Source organism: Eublepharis macularius, chromosome 2 (assembly GCF_028583425.1).
Source record: "Eublepharis macularius isolate TG4126 chromosome 2, MPM_Emac_v1.0, whole genome shotgun sequence".
NCBI classification, from domain to species: domain Eukaryota; kingdom Metazoa; phylum Chordata; class Lepidosauria; order Squamata; family Eublepharidae; genus Eublepharis; species Eublepharis macularius.
In genome coordinates, this window is record NC_072791.1 from 128,161,206 (window position 1) to 128,186,222 (window position 25,017).

The following is a 25,017-nucleotide window of genomic DNA, read 5'->3' on the forward strand; positions in this document are numbered from 1 at the left end:
AAATCCTGCTATTACCATGCAAATATGACTCCTTGGTATGGAAAAGATGTGCAACCTTGAAACATTCTGCCAATGAAATTCTGCTTAAGTTCATAGAATATTAATTATGTTTAATCTTGACACACATGCCCCACTGTTGAAAGTGGGATTGGATTGATGATGGAAATATACAAGAATATTATAAAGGTAAGCAGGTTTTTTTTAACCAAAAACATAAGCAAGGTCTGAGAAATAAGCATGAGTCTGATTACTGGCAGCTAAGAGTACTCAGTTTTAGCTGTTATCAGAAGCAGCGGCCCCCAGACTTACCTGGGCAGCTGGTTTGTTGCCTGTGGGGTGTCAGAGGGGCACGAGGCATGGTGGCTGCCATGTTCAGGCCTCCTAGGATCCCCTGGGCAGGCCCATGGTCCAATTAAATTGAAATGCCCAGCCAGCCAATCAGGGCTTGCTGGCAGGGGCAGGGCTCAGCGTTGACCTGAGGAGCCCGTTCTTCCCTCAGGTCCAGCGGGCAGGGTATTTAAGGGGAGACAGTCCCACCCCAGTCTCCCCATTAAGAGGATTCCCATAAGGAATCTTGTGAGTGAGTCATGGTGGCACGTGCCCAGCTCAGGGGCCACTGGGGCAGAGTCATTCCCAGGTGGTGGGGGGTTCACATAAGGTGCATACCCACATGATATCCCATTTACTGCCACTCCACGGTTTCCCTCTCGGCAGGGTCTGAGGGGGCTGGAGGTCATCGGCTGACAGGCGGGTTAGTCAATGCTTGGGATCTGACCTCTATACATTGTCAATTCTATTAGCAATCCTATTAGCTGAATTTAATAAAGTTGTGGCCTCATTACTCCATCTACTTGTATTAGGGGTGTTTTGTTGTCGTTTCCTTCTCCCCTCTGCCGCCCCTCAACGCTGGGCAGAAAATAAGTTGACTTTCATTAGGGGCAAGCTATATATGTTTCTCAGTTGCATGTAGCTTTTCCCAACATTTTAAAACTAATTACAGCCATACAGACTATAAACTGCATGATAGAAGAGAGAAATTTCTTGAAAGCTTTATCTTCCTATGGTGTTTCAGATAAATATCTTACCTACCGATAAATACCAATCTCTTTCCCTCCTGTGGAAAAGCACTTGGGGGGAGGGGGGATACAGAGAAACCAGTGGGGAAAGGGTAATTTCTACCAGCATACAATGCATCACTCTTCCACTGCAAATTTCACCCTCCATAGTTTTATTTTTTTTTAAAGTATCAAGGTAAAATGTATAGAAAGCACAGAAAACTGAAAATTTTGGATTCTACTTTCAGTTTATAATGTATATTACATGCATTTCATAGTTAGAATTTATTTTAGCTATGCAAAAAGAACCAAAATTTAAGTGATGGAGAAGACAGCAGTGTAAAACAATAAAGAATAAAACTGATAAAAACTGTACATCACTGGAATGATGTATACATGTTTTACCTTTAGGTCCAGATATTCTAGGTCTTTCTTCAGCTGGATGTAGGTATCATCAACCTGCAAATGAAAGCACACATACAAAAATGACGGCATACTGCATCATGACACTGTAATTAACTGGCAAACGCTACTGGAATCTTTTGCAAAAGCATATTGATGATAAAGTAGCCATCTAGTAAGAGCCAAATGTTCTTTGAACTGATATTTATGGCTAAATGAGAAATGACTAAAGTGCAGTATGTCTATCTACTTATTATATTTTTAATCTCACTTATTCTCCAAGGAGCTCTGGCTACACATCTCATATTCTACATTTTATTCTCACAAAAACTCTGAGAGGCTGAGGGAGTGCGAGTGGCCCAAGGCCACCCAGTGAGCTTCATGAGCGAGTTGACATTTGAACCCAGGTTTCCCCAGTCCTAGTCCAACAGCCTAAACATTACACTACACTGGTTTACAAAGGAATGGACAAAGGATCCTACCTTATTAGTTTTTAACTATTAATTGGCTTGACAATTAGGAAACCTTTCTAGAGGTGGCTGCCATTTTCAACTCTGTGAGCCAAATCGTTCAAACCACTGCAGAATGTTCTTCCCTGAATGTCATGCAGTGGGATCCCCCACCCATCCATTCCATAAGAAATTTTATGTATCTATCTACTTTTAGCAAATTTTTATCATCATTGTGCTGCAAACTATGACTATGATAAACTAACACAACTGGCACTGGGTTAATATCATTATTTGCCAACATACTTTAAAGGGGTAAACAGCATGATGTGATAAAGCAAGCCTCTTCCACCAATAAGATATTTACTTTTCTCAGCCACAATTAAAACATTAGCAAACTTGCTTTGTGAACACTTTTCTTTAAGAAGGAGACATTCACAAAATTAACAACAAAGCAAAACAATATCCAAAAAGCAGTTAACCCATACACAGCAGCACCCTGCAGCTTAAAATGCTTATAACCTCCAGCACATGCTAGAGCAAAGAATAACTATGGATGATCCAGGGACTGAGAAATACTGAAGAATGGGCAAGAAAGCACAGACTCAAGCATGGCACCAGTGAAGCACTTGCGGAGTCACAGAATATCATATACAGCACAGATGAGCCAACAAGCAGCTGACCTGATAGGTGGAATTAGTTGGCAAGTGCTGCAGTAATTGGGCGATTGTGTAATTTCGTATACTAGCCAACTTAGCCTGATGTCTCCTTAATCGAATGAGAAGCAATGTTAGCTCTTCAGGCTGCAGGTATTTGGACACATTGTAAAGAGGAAATTAGCAGTTTTCAGGGACAGTCACTGTAGCTATATTCTTCACCTATGGTGCCCAGAAAATGTTTATTTGACACAATTAAGCAGACATTTCCTATTACAGTCTGAATGGAATACTGTATTTTAATGTCAGAACCTATAAACATTAAAGCAGTGTCAACTTGTCTTCTGACTATGCTAAACAGTTCAGCTCATAATGGCTTCAACAGTAGCTGAAAGTTCAAGTTCCTTGATTCCGTAAACAAGAAATTGGTTCATGAAAAACCAATAAAGACTGTTCTGGATTCAGACATCATTAGAATCTGCTGCTATAGAAGTGAAAGGAAACAGAAATACTTATACTTACCGATTTCCCATGCAAACTCGGAGCACTTACAGTATGGGTCATATATCCCATTGCAGGCATGGATCGTCTGTCTATGTGAGCTGAATTCTGTAGAAATTGAAACACAGCATTTAAATTTATTTCAAAGAGGAAATTGTCTTCTTAAACCCTCCATGGTTACAGTCTCTAATCATTGCACTTATCCAAGGTTTCTACCAGTTTTCACTCTCTCTTTCACAAACACAGATCTATTAAATTTTCATACTCCTCCTCCTTCAAGAAGCATACATGGTCTCCTGCCCAGTTATATCTTCTGTGATTTATAGTAGGCTAAGAGTTAGTGACTTGTCCAGGCTCATCCAGTGAGCTTCATGGCTGAGTGACGGTTAACACAAATCTCCCCAGCTCTCAGCTATTAATTTAAACAATACATCATACTGGCTGTACTACATTTCTAGAAATTTTTTGTTGCTATGAAAAAAAGACTCTTCTGGCATCTTCAAACCAATACTTGATTTTCCATTCAACTTTAATTGGTTATCTTCTAAAATGTTCTTTATGTTATTGTTAACTGTTCTAAAACATTATGGAGATGGGATAAGAAGGCTAAAATATGGATAAATAATGTGGCCAGATGGTGAATAAATGAGTTCTTATCAATGTATAGTTGAATTAGTAGTTGTGTGGCTTCTATCCATCACTCAGCTTGCAGAAAATAAGGCATGCAAATGATTTACTTCCTCATCAGTCTACATGGGTAAAGGAGCCACACCACAGCATTATGTAACTAGTTTGGCTAAACTCACAACATCCATATACGAAATAGCATACAAACTGGCTTTGAAGTAATGTTCTACCACATAGCCTAATTCCATTGGTTTGTATGCACTGGTTGAGAGCTACTATGGTACAGTAATTAAAGCAATAAACTAAGATCCATGGATTAAAATCCCACCAGTGCCATGAAGCTCACTGGGTGATCTTGGACAAGTAAATAAGACTCTCTGTCTTATTTACTGACAAGATTGCTGCGAGGATAAAATGGGGAAAGTAGAATCATGTATGCTGCTTTGAACTCCTTAGAAGAACAAAGATAGAAAGATCATTGCTGAGGTTCTAGGATCAGGGTAGGAGAATGGCTAAATGGGTTAGGTGCTGGAGTAAGGACAGACAAGAGGATGAAATGCTTACTCCTCAATGAAAAGCTGTACTTTTGAAAAAGGAACAATGTCACCCCTTTGATCTCTCCAGGGTCAGAAAAGGCTTTAGGAATGGAGATGGACACAGGAAAACCCCACTTTCTGGGCATGAATAGATGGATGGATACAGGCCATTAAAATTAGCTTATCAGTAAATCAGGAAATATACTAGTACAATTTGCTCACCTTTATAGTATGATTTCGAATCTTCCTTGGTGATTCTGCAAAAGGAACATCTATCATTTGTCTCTCATCAGATGGCTTGACAGTAACCCTTTCTGCAGGAGTGTGTGGCCTTCTGGGAAGAAAAATTTTAGGGGGTCCCGGTGGCGGTATATCAGAAGGAGATGGAGGAACAGAAACAGAACGTGGAACATCTAGTGAACTTCTTCCTTTTCCATGGTCTGTAAAATCTGGAGAACCTACATAAACAGGGGCAGTTGGACTGCCATGCTTAAATTGCTGTCTCTGTTGCCATTCGTATAGCTGCCATACAGTACCATCTTTATTAGCTCTCCTCTCATCATGAGACATCTTCAGATGGCTAACTCGGTCTTGGGCATACTTGTAATCACTTGGCAAATTGCGATTTGGGGGAGGTGAATTTCCTGAAGGCTGCCTTGAATTCTTTGGCAAGGTGTGATAATTTTCAGGAAAAGAGACAGAATGACTGGGAACTTGGCGAATCTGATCAGATGCAAGACTGTGAGAGAAAAAATGTTTATTAGAAAGAGTTTGATTAAATCCCTAGACTACAACTATGGAAGATATTAGAAGCCACAACTATAAACACAAGGCTATTATTCCTAATTAAGCAATTGTGTGAGTTTCCTCATTGAGAGTATGTTATAACATCCAAGGCTCACTTACTAATTCAGTCACATTCACTACGAGGGGTATGTCAGGATTGTGTCCTTGCTCCCCATCTTTTCAATCTTTTAAAATATAACTTCCCTCCGAATTTTGCATCTCCCAATCTACATGTTCCCAAGCTGGCCCATCACCCAATTTCTATTATCTTATTATGACAATGATGCTGTCTTGCTTGCGGTCTCAGCTGAATATTGCAAATCTGAATCCTTAAATATTATCAAAAATCAAAGTATTATTTTTCCAAGGTTAGAATAGTGTACCCCATGATAGAGTTGCTTAATGCTCACACACTTGAGCAAGTTTACTCATTTAATTATCTGGGCTTTTATTTCCATTCATCTCTTTCTTGGATCCTGCATTACAAGCAAGCTTTGGCTAGATCTAAAACAAATCATGCAGCTATTCAGAGGTTCTTTTTTCCCCCTTGGTGGGCATCACATTCCCACAGCCTTACAAGTGTTTAAAGCAAAAAATTATGGCTCAGCTACTATATGGAATCCCAATCTGGATTCAAGTTATCAATTCTTCTATCACACATTTAAACTACCTTCTTCCATAGCCTTTGTTTGGAGCACCCTAATGTGTAGTTTCATTGGTCTTGCGACAAGAGGTGGGTATGAAGTGAATTTCAACCATCCGATTCCCTTCCAACTATGATAAGCTGGCTTCAATCCAACGCTTACTCCAGTTAATAGAACCAGAGGATGGACAAGAAAATTGCAGAGCTGGGTGTTTCTACAAGTTACTTATCAATGTTGGAGTTAAACAAAGCCTGTACAGTAGTAACAGAAAGGCTTGAAGAGCTAGACTGGAAAATGCTGGTAGTCAATGCTATATGAGTGTACTCACCTATCTACCTAGGTTTTGCGCCTTTGTTTCCCTTTGCTTACAATAAATCTTTAGCTTATCCTACAATTCCTACTTATCATAGGCTGTTTTACTTAGCCCATTTAGCAGAGCTAACGGGAAGGTTCAGGGGAACCCTCTGTGAGCAAAGGCTGTGTCCATGTGTTGCTCAGGAGGTGAAATCTATCACACATTTTTCATTTTCCTGTCAGTTACATGATGATCAGAGTTTATGTGCTGTTTCATTCATGGTTACCATTCCAGCCCACTCAGTGGACTACCATCTGTTTAATCTCCTGTTGTGGTCTGACAAGAGGACAACAGAAACTGTGGCTAAATGTATCTCATGGGCCCTACAACACTGAGATCAAGTCCTGAAGCCTCCCTGGTAGAATTCTGTGGAGCTCAATAGAACTCTTACAGTAGGCATAATCAATTCCTCAGCTACTGCAAAATATATTAGTTCTAACTTTCACAGTGTGAATCTTCTAACTTGAATTGTGTTTATATATGCATGTTTGCATTGGCCCCAGCCTAAGCAAGTCCAATAAGCCGTTTTAATGACTATTTTATTGTGAATAAAACCTTATTAAACTCAGCCATTTAGAAAATTCAACTATTCTGCATTACAGTAGAACTCTCAACAAAAAACCATCAACACCACTGAAATGAAATGAAAATGGTTATAAAGAAAGTGAAGAAGAAACTAACAATTGCAGCACCGTATTGGCCACAACAACCAGCTGGTCTTTTAAGGCTGGGGACTGTGGGTAGTTTTTTTTCAGACAGCTGAATATTATTTGAAAGAGAGATTTCCTCTACTGACATGTACATTCATCCTATCTTCTCTTCTGGTAAACAGATTTTTGCAGGGATTTACAAATGTAACTGGGAACTGATAGCTCTCTTAATTAATTTCATATAATTGCCATGTTACATATTTTCCTATTACTTGTAGTCCAGTGCCTCAAAATTCTGTTTTGTCAATCATGCTCTTCAATACTTTTATGAGGCTACTGAATGAAATTGTCTGCAGTTCTGGGGTTGAATGTCATTAATAAGCAAATGACCTCCAGCTTTATATTTAAATATCTTTGCTTCCAGATGTGTCCTTATCATCTTTGAACTAATTCTTTGAGATCGTAGTCAAGTGTGAAGATGCATGAAGCTCAATCCAGGAAAGATGGAGGTAATGTTGTCAGATAAATTGATGCTTTGGAGGGATAGGATTCACTTATTTTGTATGAAGTGGAGATGGTATTTTCAGATCAGGTTAAGAAATTGGGATTGCTCATGGACACAACTATCTGAAAAGCAAGTTGGTGTGATAGCCAAGAACACTTTCTTACACCCACATTTGGTTCACTTTTTTTTTTTACCATGCCCATCCTAAAAGCGGAGTTGCACCCTTCTAAGTTCATTGAAGTCAAAGGGAAGTCTGCTCAGAATGGCACTGACTCAGCTGACCTGACTACACAAATGCATGATTTCATAACCTCATGGTTAGACTATTGTGATGTGTTCTATAAGGGGCTGCCCTGGAAGACAACCCAGAAACTCCAATTACTTTAGAATGTGATAGCCTGATTATAATCAGGGGCTAGACGACAGGAACACATTTTTCCTATTTTAAAACAGCAGTTCTGGCTGCCAGTTTGTTTCAGAGCTCTATTCAAACTGCTAGTTTTAATCTTGAAGTCTTTCATGGTCTAGGATCCACATATCTGAAGGACTCCCCATATGACCCTGTGTGCCAGTTATGGCCTTCTAGTTGCCACTTTCTGGCTGCATCCTTGCTTAAGGTTGCCAGCTTTGCATCTAATGCAGCCCAGTCCTTTTCAACAGAAGCTGTAATCTAGGGTTTTCTGAGGAGGTACCATCATTAGAACCTTTTAGGAAGGACTGTAATAAAGGATTTTGTTTGCTAGGGCTTTTAATTTGGGTTATGACTTATGAGCTTCAGTTGTTTTCAGGGGAGATATTAATAGGTTTATTGTATTACACGAGGCTTTAATTTCTAATTGTAAACTAGCTTAAGACTTGGGAGAAAGGTGGGGTATGAATATTTTTTCCCGTTCATTATTAAAGAAACAAAGTCTTGGAAATTGTTGCCTGTCTCCACACTGAGGTGCTAACACATATTTTTGTTTATACTTTTCTTTAAAGTATCTTGGCCACTAGGGGGTAGAATCACTCAACAAATGTGATTTCTTTATCAATAAGAAATACTATATATTAACATGTAAAAAAAAATCAAGCATTAGCTCACAAATCTTCAGTATAAAAAGACATACATTTGTGGAGTGAGAATGACGTTGTTTTCGTACAAATTCATTTGTTCAGAATATCCTCAGTGGTGCAGCTCGGTAATTTTAGACTCTGGACTAGGGGTGTGCAAGGCCTGCCTGTTTCGTTAAACCTGATTCGGATTTAACTGAATCAGGAAACCGTTTCGGTATTCAGGGATACCGAAATAGCAAGCCAATTCTGTATTCGCTTTTCGGCTTGATTCGGCCATTGTTTTCAATGAGAAAACCTTCTCCCGGCTTTCCGGGAGTCTGGGGGGGCATTTTCTGTCCAAATCACACCAAACTTGGTGGAGACCTTCTGCTAACTCTCCTCTAACTACCCCCCAAGTTTCAGAAGGATTGGACTTTGGGGGGCCATGTTATGCCCCCCAAACAAGGTGCCCCCATCTTCCTACAATCTCCATGGTTCTCTATGGGGAAAAACAAGTCATCTTTCTAGGTGGCTTGGGGTGGCATTTTGCAAGCAAAATGCACCCAACTTTCAGGCGTCCTGTTCCCACCTGTCCTCCCACCCTCCACCAAGTTTCAGGTGGATTCCACTTTGGGGGGCCATTTTATGGCCTCCCAAAGGAGGTGCCCCTATCCACCTCCACTCCACTATTTCCTATGGGGGGAATAATTTAATTTAATTTAATTTATTATATTTATATTCCGCTCTCCCCGCTTTCGCAGGCTCAGGGCGGATAACAAAATACAAACATCACCCACCATTAAAACATTTAAAAGCATTAAATGTTACGGTTCATACTGCACAGAGGTTCATACATGCATCTGTGTTGGCATAGGGGTGATAGTTTAACCCCCCCTCCACAGGGGGGGCACTGCCCAGCGTCAGCCATATGCCTGGCAGAATAACTCTGTCTTACAGGCCCGGCGAAATGCAAGAAAATCTTGCCGGGCCCTTGTCTCGCAAGACAGAGCATTCCACCAGGCCAGGGCCAGGACCGAAAAGGCCCTGGCCCTAGTAGACGCCAGGCGGGCCTCCCTAAGGCCCAGGACACTTAAAAGATGTTTTCCACCAGAGCGGAGAGTCCTCCGGGGCTCATATGGTGAGAGACGGTCCCTCAGATACGTTGGTCCCAGTCCGCATAGAGCTTTGTAGGTTAACACCAAAACCTTGAACCTGATTCGGTACTCCACTGGCAGCCCATGCAGCTGGCGTAGCACTGGTGTAATATGCTCCCACACCGGTTCTCCAGCAATGACCCGCGCTGCTGCATTCTGTACCAGCTGTAACCGCCGGATCAGGCCCATGGGAAGCCCAGCGTAGAGCGCGTTACAGTAATCCAACCTAGAGGTGACCATTGCTTGGACCACTGTAGTCAAGTCACGGGGAGACAAATAAGGGGCAAGCTGCCTGGCCTGCCGAAGATAATAAAAGGAAGACCTGGCAACTGCAGTGATCTGGTCCTCCATCTTCAGGAAGGAATCCAGAATCACCCCCAGGCTCCTAACTCTCGGGGCCAGTGTAAGTGCTGCCCCATCAAGTGTAGGAAGCCGGGGTCCCAAAGTCATCTCCCCACGAATAAGAGAGTCTTGTGTGGCTAGGGGTGGCATTTTGCATGCAAAATGTCCCCAAACTTCAGAGGACCTCCTCCTACCTGTCCTCCCACCCTCTACCAAGGCCCAAGCTGATCCCACTTTGGGGGGCCATTTTATGGCCTCCCAAAGATGCTGCTCTTAGCCTCCCCTTTCTCCATTATTTCCTATGAGGGAAATAAGACAGGCTTGTCTGGCTAGGGGTGGCATTTTGCATGCAAAATGCCCCCAACCTTCAGGGGCCCATCTCCTACCTGTCCTCCCACCCTCCACCAAGGCCCAAGCTGATCCCACTCTGGGGGGCCATTTTATGCCCCCCCAAAGGTGGTTCTCCTGCCACACCACTTTGTCTTTCTACTGTGAGGAAGACTTCCACACCGCAGAAACACATGGGATTGGGGCTGCCAATGGCCACAGTCGCAGTCCACCTGCACCCAAACTGCCAAATACCACACACCCCTCCCCAAAACCTAACCTCCCCTGTCCTGTGGCTAGCCACTTTCTATTGATTCCTGTTATGGGAAAATCTCCCACAGCAGGAACCCACGGAATGTGGCATCTGTGGCCACAGGTACAGTCCCCCTTTTAAATCCACCCTCCCACAGCCCCACAGTGACCCAAAGACACCCTCCCCAACATTCCCACACTGGCCACTACCCCAGGAGCAGGCTGGCCAGGCGTCCCCCATTGTTACCATTGTTCACTTCACATTAAAGAATCACCCAAAACACAATTGCTTTCAAAAACACCATTTCTTTAACTGCTTTAGGTTACACAGTAGGAGGGCACACCAAAAGGCATGAAAGCAGTCTACCACACAAAAATAACACAACTCACTCCACATAAGAGAATCACCCAAACGCAATTGCTGTCAAAGACGGTGATGTGAGTTGTGTTATTTTTTTTTTGTAAGATACTGCTGGCATGCCCTTTGGTGTGCACCCCTGCTGTGCGAAATAAAGTGTTTTTGACAGGAATTGTGTTTTTGTGATTCTTTAATGTGAAGTGAGATGTCTTATTTTTGTGTAAGATAGTGCTGGCATGCCCTTTGGTGTGCCCCCCTGCTGTATAACCTACAGCTGTTAAAGAAATAAAGTGTTTTTGACAGGAATTGTCTTTTTGTGATTCTCTGATGTTAAGTGAGTTGTGTTATTTTTCTGTGTGGGGACTGCTGGTGTAATGTGTCACAATGTTTTGCCTACTTGAACTTTGAAAGTGAGAAAATATTTTTTAAAAAAGTTTATTCAGTGTGTGTGTTTTATTCTTTGTTGTGCAGTTAGTTCCCATCATAGGGAACAATGGGGCCGGCCGGCCAGTCATCTCTGTAGGTGGTGGGGGAATTTGGGAGAGGGTGTCTGTGGTTCAGGTGCTCTTTCACAGGGACAAGCTCGCACTCAGGAGTGTGCCCACCATTGGGGCACCGCTGGGCTGTGCATAATTGCCCTGGGAAAGAGGGTTTAAAAGTTTCCATCACAGTCTTCCTCACAGTAGAAAGACAAAGTGGTGTGGCAGGAGAACCACATTTGGGGGGGCATAAAATGGCCCCCCAGAGTGGGATCAGCTTGGGCCTTGGTGGAGGGTGGGAGGACAGGTGGGAGATGGGCCCCTGAAGTTTGGGGGCATTTTGCATGCAAAATGCCACCCCTAGCCACACAAGCCTGTCTTATTTCCCCAATAGGAAATAATGGAGAAAGGGGGGCTAAGAGCAGCATCTTTGGGAGGCCATAAAATGGCCCCCCAAAGTGAGATCTGCTTGAGCCTTGGTGGAGGGAGGGAGGACAGGTAGGAGGAGGTCCTCTGAAGTTTGGGGGCATTTTGCATGCAAAATGCCACCCCTAGCCACACAAGCCTCTCTTATTCCCCCCATAGGGAATAGTGGAGTGGAGGTGGATAGGGGCACCTCCTTTGGGAGGCCATAAAATGGCCCCCCAAAGTGGAATCCGCCTGATAATTGGTGGAGGGTGGGAGGACAGGTGGGAACAGGATGCCTGAAAGTTGGGTGCATTTTGCTTGCAAAATGCCATCCCAAGCCACCTAGAAAGATGACTTGTTTTTCCCCATAGAGAACCATGGAGATTGTAGGAGGATGGGGGCACCTTGTTTGGGGGGGCATAACATGGCCCCCCAAAGTCCAATCTTTCTGAAAGTTAGAGGTAGTTAGAGGAGAGTTAGCAGAAGGTCTCCACCAAGTTTGGTGTGATTTGGACAGAAAATACCCCCCCCCAGACTCCCAGAAACCCGGGAGAAGGTTTTTTCATTGAAAACAATGGCCGAATCGTTTCGGTAATCGCCTTTTCAGTATTACCGAAATTTTTCGGTATTCAGAAAAAGTTTCGGTAATACTGAAAAAACCCAAAACGGACCTGATTCGGTATTTTTAACCTAATCAGAATACCGAATTGCACACCCCTACTCTGGACTTAAAAGTCTTCTACATGTGCCTGCAGATGGTTAAGCACACTTCAAATACAAAGCTCCATGCTGCATTCCCCTGCTGAACTTGTGAGCAGGTGTCCTGAACTTCTACCCCAAAGTCAAACCCTGACATCATCAGTGAATATCCTTATCTTTAGGGAGCATTTAATAAAAGGTTATCCTCAAATAAAAACAAGATGATTCACTTAAGGTTCTATTCATTTTATCACCTGGCTTCATGACAAGATGATGAATCCTGGTTCAAGACTAAAGTAGTCAAGGCCTGGTCAGTCAATTTAACTCATGTAACTTTCAATAATCTCATCTTTTGCACAATTAAGAAGCTACTGATTTAATGCCTCCAGTGGCTTTCTGGGGCCTCCTGCCAAGTTAACTCCCCAAGAAACGTTTTCACATTTTCTGTAAAAGGAAACAAGAACAGAGTCGTAATACTTGGATTCTGCCTGGGGAGTAAAATCTTTTCTTTATGGCTCTGAACCAAGGGAACAGAGGAGAGAAAATAAAACTGGCTGCCATCTCCTGAGCTCTATCAGTAGAATTCTCAGTGTAAGAAAACGAATTCCCCGTGGAAGCACTAACAGCTGGCAGAAGACCATCCCCCCTCTGACCCCTGCAAATTAAATGCTGGATACATTTAGATTGGACCTTAAGGCATCCCTACCTTCCAGTTTCCCAATCCATGTAGCAATGAGTCCCTACGCATTGTGACATCCTACGTGATGGCAACTAAAGCAGCTCTAACTTAGTAAAGATTTTATCCTTCATTTCATTACTTTTTATGGATACTTTCATCCTATTAAGATAGGACACTATATTACAGTGGGGCTATTTAATTGTGAATAATAATACAACTGTAATTTACATTTGTGTGTTTGCTAATATATCCTGCTAATATATCCTTTTAAATTCTGCAGTACTAAATCCAAGTCCATTTCTCACAAATGATTCTGAGTACATTTCTGCTTTCCCAGGCCATACACATTCAATTTTTTTGGATTAGTTCTTTGATAGCTTAACCAAGAAGATACATCATGGCTAACTATCAGATGATTAATCAAGTTATTTGTTTTAATAATGTGAAGTTTTAATTTACTTCTGCATATATTGTTTTATGAGAGATTACATAAACTTCCAACTGACCAGGGGACAGCACCAGGACAACAGCAGAGTGGAAGCCACAATGGAATTCAAAAAAACCCTCTCTCAAATATTTTCTTCACATTTAAGACTAAGCTTATTTAACAAGTAATAAAATAGGGTTTCTAATAATGTTTGAAAATACCATTCTTTTAAAAACAATGTTAGGAATTTAATTCCATTAACAAAATGGATCTGAAGAAATATTTCAAGGCACCTTTTTGTGCACCAGAGATGCTGCCACATTATGCTTTTAACTATAATTTTTCAGCCAAGAACATACACATCAAACAGATTAAACTCAGAATCCAAAGAACTCATTTCAGGAAGCATAAGGTCCTACACATGAGCAACAAGGCTTCTATTTCTCCTATCAAATCCCCTGGTGGTGCAGTAGAGTTCTTGAGACATTTCCTGATTGCTGTGGTCAAATTGCTGAAAGTGAACACATCTTAATGACAGGATGGAAATGATACTAGTTTGGAAAGTGGAAATCTTGAAGGACACTGTACTTCCCGTTTTCAATGGGGTTCAGCTGATCCTGATGACTCAGTTAACAGTCTAGGGGTTATATTGAATGGTATATGTTACTTGTACATCCTTGACCGAAAAACAGTATATACCGTCTGTTTGGGATGGTCATCCTCTTCCACCAAACACACACCTTCAGGAGGAATGTACATGGAGTGGTGAGAGAGGCAGGGGACACCTGTATAGCCAACCTTATCAACCAAATTAACTCTGCAATCAAGTAGGTGACAAATATAGCACCTCAGAAACTCACAAATTTGGAAGAAGATGGGCAACCTGGTCTAGGTTCTGTGTGGTATCAGTGAGGTGCCAGGAAAAAACATCCCAACTGTGGTACAGTGACCATCAGGACAGAAAATAATATCCTCACTGAAGGAGAAACAAGAATAAAGAAATTTAGCAATAAAACCATTTGTTAGTGAGCCTTCTAACATGCGTACTTATCTGAACCTAAAGTGGAGAAGCGCTTAAGTGATGAAGAGCACTGCCATTGTCTAGCCACTGAACTTCTTTACTGCGCTGTCTAAGAACACAGACAGGGCAGCTTACCTTATACGAATGGGAAGAAAGGAGAGCTATGCAATATTTTTATATTATTATTTATGTTATTTATAGTCCACCTTAAAAACAGCTCATCCTAACATTACTAACCTTTTTGTGTCTCCTTTTTGGATTTTTACCCAGTGCTCTATATGAGCCAAGTTGTGCTTCCTTTGTTTCTGTTTATCTTGAGTTGGTCTGGGAACAAATCCTCGTTTATACAAACCAGTACCATTCTGCTCCACTGGGCCAGTGGTTGTACTTAATGAACTGGAAAACAATCCATTCTTCTCAACAAGTGGAGCAACTTGGGATCGAGACACTGTTATTTCAGGATTTAGAGCGCCACCCTCTGACATCAATGGCTGTTTCAATCTCTTCCTCTTTGATTCTACAGTGTTCTTTCTGACAGTGTAACAGTCATCTTCTCTTGCTCTCCTCATCTCTTCATGCTTTTCATAACCAGAGCTTTCAGGTGATTTTCTATAACTTCCTTTTGCATCAGTGGGGCTTAACTTAGCACATTCTTTGCAGGTATCCACATGATTGGTTTGAGGAACGGCTTGTTGATCTATTTTTTCTGTTTCTCTAAGGAAATATTCATGCAGTTAAAAGTCAGCAGTTTATTTGATTGGCCAATCTGGTCAGATGTTCTTACATACTCATACAGCTTCTAGTTGTTGTACAACATTAAGAAGAGAGGCAATGGCTCTGTAACAACATGTGGGAGCATTGGCATCCCTTCAAAATATTTGGGGAGGAAGTAATGTGTAAACCTGCAGTTTACATTATTGTACTGTTATAATTTGTGTCCTTGCAACCTGATTGCTGCACTGATAGCCACCTTGAATCTGAGGAGATAAGGCAGGATAGAAGTGTTCTTAAAAAAATAAATACCAGTCCCATTATCCTCTATATTTTTTAAAGAAAGGCACACATATTACTTATGGTGCAATCCTATGCATTTACTTCAGTGGGCTTAGAGACAGAAATACGTACCTTAAGGTACCTGTGGTCTTGGAGCTGTGGGAAAAAGACACCATCGCGAGACCTGCTGTGGGAAGACGGGAGACAGGAAGTGTGTAATAACAATAGAGTGGCTGGAGGGAAGCGGCCCTTGCCAAGGGACAGGAAGTGGGGAATCGCCATTTTTGAAAGTGGAAGGGTCGTGGCTTCAGCGGAAGAGGAAGTAGGCCATCTTGGATTATAATAACATAGAGAAACCATAGAGAAAAGACGCCCGACATTTTGGATATAAAAAACTAATTTTGGCAAAGATTGGGACATTTGAAAAAAAAAGGAAAACGTTTAATTATACGCCACGGAGCTGAGGAAGAGAGCAGATTCGTGGGAGCGAGCTAAAGCAAGCCCCACGATGTCGAAAAAAGAGTGGCAATCGGCAATAGAAAATTTGGACAAAAAACTTATAGACATGATGAAAGAACTTAAGGACACGAAATTGGAGCTTATTAAAGAGGTTAAAGAAGTTACACAGACAGTAAAGTCGGAGCTGTCAGAAGTGAAAAAAGGCGTGGAAACGATTAGCAGTGAATTACAAGGAACGAAACAGAGAGTCAAAACAGTAGAAGACGCGATGGAGAATTTAATAGAAACGCAACAAACAGAGATGAGATCGGTAAAGGGGAGGATGTCAGTTGCAGAAACTAAACACATGGAGAAGCAGCTTCGTTTTCGTGGTCTGCCAGAAGTTGAAGGGAAATCAGCGCAAGAACAGATGACTGAGGTGTTGGCTGAATACCTGGGGAAGGAGGAGGAGGAAATTGTGGCTATCCTAGATGTGGCGTATCGTGTGAACTCGAGAATTGCAACCCAGAGGAAACTACCAAGGGATGTGATCGTGCAGTTTACAACTAGAAATATGAAAGAGAGGATTGTGACAAAACAATTTCAAGACCCATTGGAGATTGATGGCAAGACGATTATCATAATGAAGGAATTGCCCAGATCAGTGTTACTGGACAGGAAAAAATATAGAGTGTTAATTCAGACTTTGAAGGACATGAACATTAGGTACAGATGGGAGTTACCGGAAGGAGTGTCCTTTGAGTTTGGAGGGGCAAAAAAGCGTATCAGATCTGAGCGGGAGATGGAGAGATTTATTAAGGACAATGAAAAAGACTTACCAACAAAACCATGAATATGGAGAGTAAAGTATTATCTTGGAATGTAAATGGACTAAACTCACCGAATAAGAGAAAAAATATTTTTCATTGGCTACTAAAACAAAAATGTGATATTGTTTGTTTGCAGGAGACCCATATTAGAAAACAGGATGTAAAATATTTAAAATCTGGAAAATTGGGCAAAGAATTTGTAGCGGCTTCCAACAAGAAAAAAAGAGGAGTGGTGTTGTATATAAAAGAGGAGCTGCAGCCAAAATTTGTTATGAGAGATGTGGAAGCTAGATTTGTAGCAGTGGAATGTAACTGGAACTTAAAGAGAGTGTTGGTAGTCGGACTTTATGCACCTAACGGTGCAAAGGAAAGCTTCTTTGAGGACTTAAGGAAGCACTTAGACGATCTTGTATATGACCAGATAATTCTTGCTGGAGATTTCAATGGAGTGACAGATTTGGAACTAGACAAAAAGACTACAAAAGCACAAAAGAAAAGAGGATTATTGCCAAAGCTTTTTTTTGAGTTGATTCAACAAGAGACTCTCGAAGACGTATGGAGGAGAGAATATCCTAAAACCAGACAGTTTACTTTTTATTCTGCAAGGCATCTTACATTATCAAGAATTGATATGATCTGGGCCTCAAAGGACTTAGCGTTATGGACTAAGGAGGTAAGAATAATGCCGATGGTAGGCTCAGATCACAACCCAATTATGTGGAAATTTGGAAAAAGGAGAAAAAGGAAAGCCTGGAGAATAAATGAGGACTTGTTACAGGAAAGTGAGAATATGGAAACATTGAGAAGAGAGACTAAGTTTTTTATACAATACAACGTGAATAAAGAAGTACCAACCAATAAAGTTTGGGATGCGTACAAGGCGGTTGTAAGGGGCATACTAATGGACTTAAATGGCAGAGCAAGAAAAAAGAAAGAGGAGAACAGACAAGAGATTGAGGAGAAAATAAAAGCCAAAGAAGTACAGTTAAAAAAGAGACCAGGGAAAAAGAAAATATACCAGGAAATCAAAATTCTTCAAGAACAGCTAACAGCAATGAGTAATAAAGAATTGGAGTGGAATCTTAAAAGACTGAATCAAAAAGCGTTTGAGGGTGCTAATAAACCTGGGAAATATTTGGCATGGCAATTGAAGAAGAAAAGGGAAAAGAAAATAATAAATAAAATCTGTGAAGAAGATAAAACGTACTTGGAGCAGACTACCATTAGTAGAGCCTTCTATAAATTCTATGCTAAGCTGTATAATAAAAAAGAAGTAAACAAAGAATCAATAGCATCATATCTGGAGAAGACCAAACTTCCAGAAATCTCGGAAGCTTGGAGAAGTAAGTTGAACAGTGAAGTAACTGACGAGGAAATAAGCAAGGCAATACAATCTGCAAATCTAGGAAAGGCGCCAGGGCCAGATGGACTTACGGCTAAATTTTATAAGACAATGGCCAATGAACTGGCACCATTCCTAAAAGAGGTGATGAATGGAGTTTTTAGGGATCAAAGGATTCCAGATACTTGGAGTGAAGCGAATATATCATTGATCCCAAAGGAGGGCCAAGACCTGACCAACGTGAAAAATTACAGACCTATATCACTACTTAATAATGACTATAAAATTTTTGCGAAGATATTGGCGGAGAGATTGAAGGGGTGGCTCTCGGAAGTCATAGAGGAGGAACAAGCAGGCTTTTTGCCAGACAGACAAATAAGAGACAACCTAAGGACAGTGATCAATGCTATTGAATACTACGACAAGCGTTGTGACAAAGAGGTTGGTTTCTTCTTTGTAGACGCTGAAAAAGCGTTTGACAATTTAAACTGGGACTTTATGTTTGCCACTATGGAAAAGCTACAACTGGGAGAAAGATTCGTCAGAGCAATCAAGGAAATCTATAGAGACCAGACTGCAGCAATTGTAGTGAATGATGAACTGACCAAGAAATTGACGATTAGTAAAGGAACAAGACAAGGTTGCCCGTTATCTCCATTGTTGTTCATTTTAGTATTGGAGATTCTGATGATACAAATCCGACAAGATGAGGAAATACGAGGAATAAAAATAAAGGACTATTCATATAAGGTCAGAGCATTTGCAGACGACATAATGTTAATTGTAGAAGACCCACTGGAGAACATGCCAAAAGTGATAGACAAGATCAAGGAGTTTGGAGACTTGGCAGGTTTCTTCATTAACAAAAAGAAGTCAAAGATATTATGCAAAAACATGACTAAGCAGAAACAACAATTGTTAATGGAAACAACGGATTGTGAAGTAACTAGTAAGGTGAAATACCTGGGAGTTGAGCTGACTGCAAAAAATATAGATTTGTTCAAGAATAATTATGAAAAATTATGGACTCAGATAGAGAGAGACTTGATCAAATGGAATAGATTGAACCTGTCATGGTTGGGCAGGATTGCAGCAGTTAAGATGAATGTGTTACCAAGAGTAATGTTTTTGTTACAGACAATACCAATCATCAGAGACTCTAAACAATTTGAAAAATGGCAGAGGAAAATATCAGATTTTGTTTGGGCAGGCAAGAAGCCTCGAGTGAAAGTAAAAGTTTTACAAGATGCAAAGGAGAGAGGCGGAATGCAACTGCCCAATCTGAGACTTTACCATGATGCAATCTGCCTAGTTTGGCTAAAAGAGTGGATGACATTAAAGAATAAGAAACTATTAGCCCTAGAGGGATATAAAAAAATTTTTGGATGGCACGCATACCTATGGCATGACAAAGTAAAGGTCAACTCGATGTTCCTGCATCATTTTGTAAGGAGAAGTCTATTTACAATCTGGAAGAAGTATAGAACCTACCTACAAGAAGGAACCCCCTTGTGGGTGGTTCCATATGAGGTGATAGATCCGAGAGCTGTGGATAATGAACAACAATGTTTAACGTACAAAGAAATAACTAAGATTGAAGTATCTAAACTTAGAATAAAGACGCAAGAGGAACTATCACCTAACTATGATTGGTTCCAGTATAGACAGATTAGAGACTTATACAACTCAGACTTTGCAAAAGGGGGCATACGAACAGAGAACTCGGAACTAGAGCAGACCCTTCTTAAAGAAGACAAGAAAAGAATATCCAAGGTATACCAAGTATTGCTGAAATGGTATACTGAGGATGAGATAGTTAAAACACAGATGGTGAAATGGGCTATAAATTTCAATAAAGAAATAACAATGGAGGCATGGGAATACTTGTGGAAAACTACAATGAAGACAACGACATGTATCAATATTAAAGAGAACATTTTCAAAATGATCTATCGTTGGTACATGACACCAAAGAAGATTGCGCTAGGGAACTTGAATACTTCTAATAAATGCTGGAAATGTAAGAAACATGAGGGCTCCCTCTATCATATGTGGTGGTCGTGTGAGGTAGCTAGGCAGTTCTGGGGGGAAATAATAAGAGAAATGAGTGAAATTTTATAGTTTCAAATAAATAAGAACCCAGAACTCCTGCTGCTAAACTTGGGAATGGAGGGAATTCCAGCCCATCATAGGACGTTGATTTTTTATATGACTGCAGCAGCTAGACTTTTGTATGCGCAGAAAGCAAATTACTTATTAAGACCTGTAACGTTTAAATACTTTCCCCCCTTTTCTGATGACTTTGCATCATTTGCTTATGCACTTTTCATATTATTGGCTAAGCTAATTTTTAACACTTTGAAAAAGTTTTTAATTATCACGGACTTTTGAGTTGCAGCTTCCTTTTCTCTGAAACTCCCCTAACACAAACATACAAAAGCTCTTTTAACAACATAGTATAAAATAGAGCAGACAAGTCACATAACAGCTACAACTAGTGTACAATAGGAGTATGTTATGTCATGGTAAGCATCAAACATTTTGTACAATGGACAGTGGAGGAGATCAGAGCCAGCTTATGGTCATCTGCTGCCACCCTCATTCCCACAATAGCAAGCCTAAGGCCTGAAAAGCTAGGGAGAGCTCAATATTAGAGAACAAATTATCTTTATTTTACGTCTTCAAGTTCTATTATCATTATCCTCCTCCTCTTCGTTATTATTTATTTCATTGGATTTCTATTTCATCCTTCCCGCAAGTGGGCTCAGGGCAGATTACATCATTCAAATCACAATACAGCAATAAATATACAAATTAACCATAAAAATATTGTAAGATCTTAAACAGTTATAACAATAGTAATAGTAAATACCAGACTAGCAGCAGCCATTGCTATAATTTTCAGGTGCTATTAAGCTGTTAAAAAGCAGAGTGGTGGTAGAACATCTGATGGGGAAGGCATATGGTTGAGGCTGGTCCAATAGTCATCGGAAAGCCTTCCAACCAGGGCTGTATGATCATCTGTTCTCCCAAATGAGTTACAGCTGACTGAAACACCTGTCCCCCCTCCTTTTTTGCCCACCCCTTTGTGCATTATTGGCAGGGATGAGGAGTAAGGTTGCTGTCTGGGGGTGGTTTTAATTCTGTGGTTTTACTGAAGTTTTTAATGTAAATTCTAACCCTAGCCCATTTGTGGGGAGGGCAGGATAGAAGTTTAATAAATAAATAAATAAATAAATAAATAAATAAATAAATAAATAAATAAATAAATAAATAAATAAATAAATAAATAAAATAAATTAAAACATTCATTCACGCCCTCCCCTCACATGGCCGGTGGAGGCCTAGCCCAGCCTCAGCCATAACATCTCTATCTTAAGGCCTGGTGAAAGGACAGCAAATCCTGCCAGGCTCTGGTTTCGATGGGCAGAGAATTCTACCAGGTTGGGGCCAGGACCAAAAAGGCCCTGGCTCTGGTTGAGATCAGGTGGGCCTCCCTGGGGCCAAGGACCATCAATAGTTGTTTTTCTGCTGTCGAAGCAATAAAGCCCTTTGTTGACAAGTTAAACGAAACTGATCAAAGGGTTGGCTTAATTGAGAGTGAAGTGAAAACCATTAAGGAAGCAGCAGAGGGGGGGGGCGGAAAAGTCTGCTTGGGAAAACGCAGTACTCATGAGGGCAACAAACAGAGACTTAAAGCTGTTGGAGAACCAACTGATCGGGTTGCAAGTGGACCGTGCTCAGACAATATTGCGTCTCCAGAATGTGAAGGAGGAGGAAAATGGGAATTTAAAGGATTTGGTGTCGGAACTTTTGGCGATACCCGCGAAGGCAACTAAAGAAGAGTTAAAAAGCGCCATTTTGGAAGTCCGTCGGGCTTCTTCAAAATATGCAATGAAGCGTCAGCTGCCGCGCGAGATTATTATTGACTTTTCATCTAAGAAGATCCGGGACACCATCCTATATAATTCATATAATGCGGACTTGGACTTTCTGGGCAATAAGGTTAAGATATTGAAGGACATTCCATTTTTAGCTTGGAAAAGAAGATTTAAATATAAAAGGTTTGCAGCTCTTCTGAGGAAACGTGAAATAAAGTACAAATGGTTATTTCCGGAAGGTATTTGGTTTAGCTACAAAGATCAAGCTCACAAGATAACATCAGAAGATCAGCTAAGGGACTTTGTGTGTAAACATCAAGATTTCCAGCAAGAAGAAGAGGACTTTAAGCCTGAAGGGGGAGGGGAGGAGGGAACGAGCACAGTGACCGTAGCTGTTCAGAGAGAATTGCGACCGAGACCCAGAGGGGGGAAGAAGACCTAATCCTGATTGTAGTTTGTATTTTATAAGATCTACCAATCTAACAGCATTTTACAAAGTTCTAATGTTAAATAATTGCAGTATGAAGGGAATGCATTACTTGTAGATGTAGTGTTTGTGTTGTTATGTGTTGTTTCTTCCCCTTCTCCCTGTCCCTATTTTTTCCCTTTTGTAGTACTAGTAATTAAAAAAAAATAGTTGTTTTTCTGCTGATCAAAGTGTCCTCCGGGGCGTATATAGGGAGACCGGCTGGGTAAGGAGGCACATATAGATAGGGTGGTGGGATGACAATTCTTCACCTAGCACCACCCTCTGCCCCTGGCAGTTGAGAAAAGAGACGAGCCACTGCAAGGCGGTCCCTTACATCCCCACAACAGATGGGGATACAGTGGATCATCAGATTGTAAACGACCATATCGAATGCTGCTGAGAAATGCAGCAATATTAGCATCATCAATCTGCCTCGATCCAGATGCCTGCAAAGCTTGTCTGTGAGGGTGACTAATTCAGCTATTTCCAGATCCACATAAATCCCCATCCCGAAGATCAGATCTAGCGTGTGGCCCACTTGATGTGTGGGGGTCGATACAAATTGGGAGAGTCCCATTGCTGTCATGGAAGACACCAAGTCCGTAGCCTGTGAGAAGGCAGTATCATTGACATGGACGTTGAAGTTCCCCAGCACTAACAGTCTGGGGTACTCCAAGGCCCACCCCGCCACCACCTCCAACAGGCATGGCAGGGCATCTGCTGGTGCACTAGGCGGTTTATACATCAAACAGATAGCCAAACTCTCCTCGGCACCCCACACTAGGCCTACACAATCAACACCAGGGATCTCAGAATGCAGAGCGGCTTGGAGGAGAAAGACTCTTGGGTAAGAATTGCCAGCCTCCCCCCTGGCCTCCTGTTTGTGACTGAGGAAGGACCAAGAATCCTGGGGGAATTAGTTCTCCCAAGGCGACCATTTCACCCTCCCTCACCCAGGTCACAGTCACACATACCAGGTCCTTGTCATTCGCTGCAAAGAAATCTTGCAGTGTTTTGGTTTTATTATTTCTAGAAAAAGATAACAGCAAGTAGGCATTTGAAAAGGGCATGAACTACAAATCATATAAACCACTAATTTGTTCAAGTAACTGCAAAGAAAAGTAGATGTATTTTTTTGTTCTGAGGCTGCGGTAAATAATTCAGATAATGGGATAGTAATGTGTTTTTTATCCATTTTTATATACCTTTCATCATGTTTTGTTTTAACAAAGCAATATAACTGAATAATTTTCTTTCCTTCCCCAGTTCTCTCATCTCTAAAACTTCAAGTATGATACAGGATTTTGTCTTATGAATCCATTTAATTTCTCTCTGAGCTCTTGAACAATCAGAACTCTTTGATCTAGCACTCATCAAGGTATGAACAAATATTCCTGAAGGACAATATGAAAATATGATATAGTATTTGCCAGAGTGAAAAACTGGTATGCAAATATTTTAAAGTGATGAATCATCTTGATTCCCACATCCATCTAAGAATTGATTTCTTATCTCACAACACTAGACAATATTTTTAAAATGTGAGTTCACAAGGACCTTGTCAGGATGTCTCCTGTCATACTCTGCAAGGCCTGTTTTGATTCTGTGTGACTCTGATGCTAGAAGCTGTTCACTGGAATGTGACTGCCTGTTTTTATCTCTTCCTCAGCCTGTGGTTTCTAGTTCGCCTGAGAAAGCCTTGGATTTTCTCACATCTCATCTCTGCTATGTTCTGCTGTTCATCTATTAAACTTATCTTAACTATTCTCAGAAAGGGGGTGGGGCTGTGGCTGGGCTTAGACTCCTATATACTTTATGTGCTTGTAGAGCAATGCCATTCCTAGGAAAATCAAAAAGAGTCCAGTAGCACCTTTAAGACTAACCAATTTTATTGTAGCATAAGCTTTCGAGAATCAAGTTCTCTTCGTCAGATGCATGGTACAGAAACTGGTCAAATATAGAAGAGGAGGGGGAAGGAGGGGAGGAGAGCGAAGATGCAATTAGGGGGGGAGAGGGAGGATGCAACCAAAACATTCCTTTGCTAGTAAATGTAAACATCTCCTTTTGGTGTAAGGTTTCAAAGGAGTTTCTGTACCATGCATCTGATGAAGAGAACTTGATTCTCGAAAGCTTATGCTACAATAAAATTGGTTAGTCTTAAAGGTGCTACTGGACTCTTTTTGATTTTGCTACCACAGACTAACACGGCTAACTCCTCTGCATCTATTCCTAGGAAAGAATGTAGTAGTGAATGCACTAGTAGCTTATCAAATAAAATGCTTTAACTCATGCAGTTCCTGGGCTCATGCAGTGAAGTTTTTGAGAATTACTTGGCAGAACCTCACAGACCTATTGGCAATTTTAGCTTTTCACATTGTTCCTCTTGATATAATGCATTTTTCTCCAAGATCGGAACTGTTTCAGTTTATTGTTTTAAATTAGATATGGAAGGGCAACTGCTACCTCGGGGCCCTCTTTGTCATTACAGTAAATCAGTGCTTAGCACATTCTTCCTATGTGATTTATCCAAGCTCTTTGTTTCTTCTCCTTCATCTATACTTCAGCTTAGGTTGTTATCAATATCCTGACATGCAGTTTTCCGCATGGCATTCAATTCTAACTACTTATAAACAGTTAAGGATGACTTTTATATAAATATAGTATTTTTACATGTGATGTTGATATTTGAAAGAAATATATTTTAAAAAGCATTTAGT

At 41.0% G+C, this 25,017-nt stretch overlaps 1 protein-coding gene across 1 annotated transcript in view; it reads right to left on the reverse strand.

The window, feature by feature from the left end:
• Nucleotides 1-25,017, reverse strand: part of PLEKHA7 (pleckstrin homology domain containing A7) — a 302,716-nt gene that overhangs the window by 70,838 nt on the left and 206,861 nt on the right. The window contains exons 10-13 of the mRNA XM_054970740.1: nt 14,585-15,061; nt 4,449-4,965; nt 3,085-3,171; nt 1,461-1,514 (exon numbers count right to left, since the gene is read on the reverse strand). Coding sequence (XP_054826715.1) covers nt 1,461-1,514; nt 3,085-3,171; nt 4,449-4,965; nt 14,585-15,061 — 1,135 coding nt within the window. The remainder of the gene's footprint in view (nt 1-1,460; nt 1,515-3,084; nt 3,172-4,448; nt 4,966-14,584; nt 15,062-25,017) is intronic.